We start from the raw sequence: 6,000 nt of genomic DNA, 5'->3' as shown, positions 1-6,000 counted from the left end.
CCAGGGCCTACAGTAGTGTTCAGGGTGTATCCATGGTAACAGCCCCAGGGCCTACAGTAGTGTTCAGGGTGTATCCATGGTAACAGTCCCAGGGCCTACAGTAGTGTTCAGGGTGTATCCATGGTAACAGCCCCAGGGCATACAGTAGTGTTCAGGGTGTATCCATGGTAACAGCCCCAGGGCCTACAGTAGTGTTCAGGGTGTATCCATGGTAACAGCCCCAGGGCCTACAGTAGTGTTCAGGGTGTATCCATGGTAACAGCCCCAGAGCCTACAGTAGTGTTCAGGGTGTATCCATGGTAACAGCCCCAGAGCCTACAGTAGTGTTCAGGGTGTATCCATGGTAACAGCCCCAGGGCCTACAGTAGGGTTCATTGAGTTCTGTGTGCACCTCTCCAGCCCAGATAGCGGTGCCAGACTTCGGAGCCGGCGCCATGGAGAACTGGGGGCTGGTCACCTACCGGGAGACGGCCCTGCTCTACGAAGAGGGAGTCTCCTCCACCACCGACAAGGAATGGATCGCCAACATCATCGCACACGAACTGGCTCACCAGGTCAGACAATATATATACTATATATATATATATAACCCTAACCCATGTCAGACAATAGAAAAGCATTTATATATTTTTTTGATCCACTTTTTCTCCTCGTTTTCAATTTTTCTCCCATCCCAATTCCGATGTGCCAATTCTCCCCTCCCCTGTCTTGAACGTTGCTCGCATATGCCCCCCACTGGCCGGTTGTAGGGAGGATAGAAGCCTTGCATCACGTGTCCCCTCCGATACATGAGGAGGCAGCCTGTCACATCTTTTCACCTGCCAGCGCGGACTCTCATTGGCAAGGTGTAACGTGTGGGAGGCTCACACTACCCCCGCCATATCCTGTCTCTGCTGTGCAGGCGTCCCCCAACCGACCTGTAGGAGTCGCTGTCCACAACGTCCAGATTACCACCCATCGACTTCCACCTGCTAACTCTGCCAATTGAGTTAGTATGCCGGCTGGCCCAAGTCGGAGGCAACGCCAACAGCCGGAGTCGAACCCGGTGTCTCTTGCGTTGGTGACGAGCGCAATGTCCGCTGCGCCACCCAGCCGCCCCAGAAAAGCATTTATATATACTATATACTATACTATATACTATACTATACTATATACTATACTATATACTATACTATACTATACTATATACTATATACTATACTATATACTATATACTATATACTATACTATATACTATATACTATACTATACTCTTCTATACTATATACTATACTATACTATATACTATACTATACTATACTATACTATACTATACTATACTATACTATACTATACTATACTATACTATACTATGTCTATATACTATATACAGTACTAGGGCTGTCCCCGACTAAGGATTTGGATAGTCGACTATGATTGGCCGAAATTAGCCGATAGTCGTATATATATTTATTTTTTTATCATTCCATTTGGGCTGTGGGGGTGCTTAATGTCTGAAGGAGTCAACGGAAGGCTTCTTGTCCTCTGCAAAAGCATGCAATTGGTCCACTGATGGATACATCTTGATATTTATCTAGTCTAGTGTGTTAATTAGATGGGTGAAATCCTCTTTCAGTGCCTCTGTGCCTGTTTTCTTAGGCAGTTAGCCTCTGGTATGCGTGTCATTAGCGTTAGTCACGCTTCTAGGCCTCTTTTCTTTTGGAAAGAATAATAATAATTTTTCTTTTTCTTTTTTTGTATTTGACTAAGAGGTTGGCAGTCGACTACGGCTTCTTTTGATCTATTAGTCGACTATTCGACTAATAGGGGTCAGCCCTATACAGTACTATATAATTACAGAATGCTGGAGTTGAGCAGAAAAAGTTAAATGGGGATTAGAAGGTGCTCATTGGAGCGGCTGCTAATATATACATATATGTAGGCACACTTCATCCTTCATCAAATGTTGAAATACACACACTGATGAAGGCTCAGAAGTGAAAACTCACAAGCAAGTTATCTTTGTAAACCTTCTTCTTCGTATGGCGCCAAATGCTTAATTCACCCTGGATACCGAGCTCGTGAGCCACCGGTGGGCATCCAGTGTGAAGAACAGCATGGAGCATTGATTCATCATTGGTGAATTGGAAATATTCATAATTTACTCTTTAATTTCATACGATGGGCGGTCGGATGGCGTAGCGGAGATTGCGCTCGTCACCAATGCAAGAGGCTGTGGTCTCTCGACTCCCGGAGTCAGCATTGCCTTGGCTTGGGCTGATCGTCATACTAACTCGTTTGGCTGAGTTAGCGGGAGCGGGAGGGAAGTCGAGGGTGGTAATCTGGCGTTGTGGACAGCGACGCCTACAGGTCAGGTCTGGGCGCTTGCTCAGCGGAGGCAGGACTTGATGAAGGCAGCGTGACCTCCCACGCGTTACACTTCACCAATGAGAGTCCTCGCTGCCAGGTGAAAAAAGAGCCACTGGCTGTCTCCACATGCGTCGGAGGAAGCGTGTGGTAGACTTCAGGGTTCCCTTGTACCGACCAGTAGGAGGAACATGCGCACAACAACCAGGTAGGGAGGGGGGAATTTGGCATAACGACTAAATTGGGATGGGGAGAAAAAAATTGAAAAATAAGGCGGAGAAAAGAGGATTAAAAAAATAATAATTTCATACGATGAGATTAACTCATGTTTTGTTGAAAAGTAAATTCAAGATGTGCTTTTAAATTGACATATACTGTACTATAGGAGTAGGCGTCTTTTTTACAGTATCACTGTAGAACATTGCCAGCATGTCATTTCATTGTTTCACTAATTTCACACTGACTAGAAGTAGTGACTATTCTGGTCATGGATTTCACTTCCTATCATATCCCCATAGTATATCATATCCCCATAGTATAGGGGATAGTATATCGTATCCCCATAGTATAGGGGATAGTATATCATATCCCCATAGTATAGGGGATAGTATATCGTATCCCCATAGTATAGGGGATAGTATATTATATCCCCATAGTATAGGGGATAGTATATCATATCCCCATAGTATAGGGGATAGTATATCATATCCCCATAGTATAGGGCGGCACGGTGGTGTAGTGGTTAACAGTGGTTAACTGTCGCCCATGTGGTTACATGTCTGCTCCAGGCTACCCTTGGGGGGAAGGACGACAGGATGGGAAATGTGCAGAGAGACATTTCATCTGCGACTCAGTGCATGTGTGTGTGTGTGTGTGTGTGTGTGTGTCATGTGTGTGTTCCTGTAGGTCACCCATCTTGCATGTGTGTGTGTTAATCTGCATGACAATTAAAGACTTCTATCTATAGACAGCGATGGAATTCTGTACTTCAGAAATCCTTGACAAACTAAATTAACGTATTAATAACGTAAACGTTAGTTCGGCCAGAGAAACAAATATACTAATTAAAATGGTTGGACCTGCGAGATTTGTACTTTTGTACTTTGTAGGTCTGCATTTTAAATGTAAGGAGTAAAAAGTATGTTTTTTTCCCTCTGAAATGTAATTGAGTAAAACTTAATAATACTCGAGTAAAGTACAAATCCCCAAAACAGTAGTTAGGTATTGTATTGAGTAAGTACAATTACTCAAGTACTTTACACCCCTGTGTGTGGATTCTGTGAACAATGCTCTGCTTGTATTCGGACGAGGGCTCAGGCAGTTCTGTCATTATGCAGGCTTAGGACTAATGAGCTGGAAGGGCCAACTCCTCATGGAATCATTTGAACGCTTGTCATTCGAACATACAGCCCCTCCGATTAATGTGCGGTTAAGGCCAGGAGTTCAGTGCATGTCAGAAAGGGACTCAACAGAGCCAAATCCAATCCTTGTTACCCCCAGTGTTGTAGTATTCGAGTCCAAAACTGATTTTCAGGACTCGTGACTTGACTTGGACTTGAGCACTGATGACTCAGACTTGAACTTGGACTCAAGCATTGGCTGTATTCGGACTCGGAAGGTGCAGATGAGGACTCGGATTTGTTAATAGATAAATACATTTTTTATTTTTATTTTTTATTGTAATAGGCCCTAATCATTTGGCATAAGATATTGATGGCTATATTAATACCATAACATTATTTAATTTCATGCAGATTCACGTCGATACCCTCATGTTCAGTACTTAAGATGCCTAAAGAGACGCCCCGAATCGTGCGCTTTGCACAAGGACCAATCAGCATGGGTATGGGCGGGTTCATTTTCCATTGATGGGGATTTGATTGGCTGTTTATAAATAAAGCGCGGCCGCAGGATTAATAACGTAAACGTTATCAGACTTGGAGCACTGGGGACTCGAGACTCGACTCAGACTCGAGATTTCGTGACTCAACTACAACACTAGAGAGTTTTTCTCTACCATGAAACTCTGGTATTGCAGATGAATTTTTGATTTTCCTATGTTGGCTTATGTTCTTTTCTGGAATGGTTTTTGTTAATTGTTGATTGTTGATTTTTTGTTTGTTTGTTTTATCTTGCAAACTTTAACTTTTTTTGTTCTTTTCTGGAACTTTTTTGAATTTGTTTTTTGAATTAGGGGTAGGTTGCTCTACAAGCCTTCGGCTTCAAACCTATCCTTTTTGTTAGTTTATTTGTAAAACATTTCGAAAAATTATTTGTTTGTTTATTTATTTGTATTTGTAAACATTCGGAATAAAATAATTCATTCATTCATTAGTTTCCCCACACTGAAAACCAGATATCCAGCAGCAATATTTAGCCCTATTGTATGAGAATGATACACACACACACACACACACACACACACACACACACACACACACACACACACACACACACACACACACACACACACACACACACACACACACACACACACACACACACACACACACGCACACACTAATTCAGCTGTACTGCAGTAATGGAGTTGTACTAACCTTTTGTCAAGCCGCCTATTGACCCTTTCACCACCACACTATAAAAGGTGAACCCTTTCACTACCACACTACAGACGGCCGTAGTGAAAGGGTTAACCTTCTGTGGTGTGGTGGTGAATGTGTTAACCCTTTGTCGTGTGGCAGTGAAAGGGTTAACCTCCTGTATTGTCGCAGTGAAAGGGTTAACCCTTTGGTAGTGTGGCAGTGAAAGGGTTAATCAGGTATTATATATTTCATTCCCCTGTGATTGACAGTGGTTTGGTGACCTGGTGACCATGAGCTGGTGGAACGACGTGTGGCTGAACGAGGGCTTCGCCAGCTACATATCTCACCTGGGAGTGAACCACGTGGAGCCGGAGTGGAACCTGGTGAGACCTGTTCTTTTTATTCTCTCTCTCTCTCTCTCTCTCTCTCTCTCTCTCTCTCTCTCTCTCTCTCTCTCTCTCTCTCTCTCTCTCTCTCTCTCTCTGTTTTTAAACATGAATCAGTTTTAAAAAGATGTACAAAAAAATCTTTCTTAAATGGGTATTTGGAAGAGGAAGTGTGTTGATTGGGAGTATGTGTAAGATGTAAATAAAAAATTGAAGAAATGATGTATATGGTATTTATTTAGTATATATTATGTATTTATATATATAAATGTTTAAAGGGGAACTTTTAATTCCTCTGGTCTAAGACAATCCAACAATATTAGTGAACGCAAACGAGTCTCTCCCAAATCCAAACGCTAGAGTGCTAAAAGTAAGATTTGTGATGTCATCGGGTATAGAGTCTGAAGTTGCTCCATAGACAATGGATTGGGAGCGATGTTATAGGTGACACTGTCCCAGATCCCAGGTGAAATAATAATGTCTGGTGGTCTTGTGTCTGCTTGCACCACCACCCCCCCCCCCCCCCCCCCCCTTCCAGATGGACATGGCTGCGGTAGGCGATCTCCAGGCGGCATTCGAGGGGGATTGTCTGGCTTCATCTCACCCCCTCAGCCCACCCCAGAACACAATACAGACCCCCAGTGAGATCACAGAGATGTTCGATGTCATCACCTACAGCAAGGTAGACAGACGGACGGACGGACGGACGGACGGACGGACGGACG

At 43.5% G+C, this 6,000-nt stretch overlaps 1 protein-coding gene across 1 annotated transcript in view; it reads left to right on the top strand.

Moving 5' to 3' along the window:
* anpeplb (alanyl (membrane) aminopeptidase-like b) overlaps positions 1-6,000 on the top strand; it is a gene marked incomplete at its 5' end in the record, with an annotated part of 65,076 nt that overhangs the window by 25,005 nt on the left and 34,071 nt on the right. The window contains 3 exons of the mRNA XM_084335145.1: positions 400-554; positions 5,159-5,272; positions 5,814-5,957. Coding sequence (XP_084191271.1) covers positions 400-554; positions 5,159-5,272; positions 5,814-5,957 — 413 coding nt within the window. The remainder of the gene's footprint in view (positions 1-399; positions 555-5,158; positions 5,273-5,813; positions 5,958-6,000) is intronic.

The sequence above is a fragment of the Notolepis coatsorum genome, assembly GCF_963971535.1.
Source record: "Notolepis coatsorum genome assembly, chromosome: 18".
Classification (NCBI taxonomy): Eukaryota; Metazoa; Chordata; class Actinopteri; order Aulopiformes; family Paralepididae; genus Notolepis; species Notolepis coatsorum.
The sequence above is the reverse complement of the archived record's forward strand: the minus strand, read 5'-3'. Positions and strand labels throughout refer to the sequence as shown.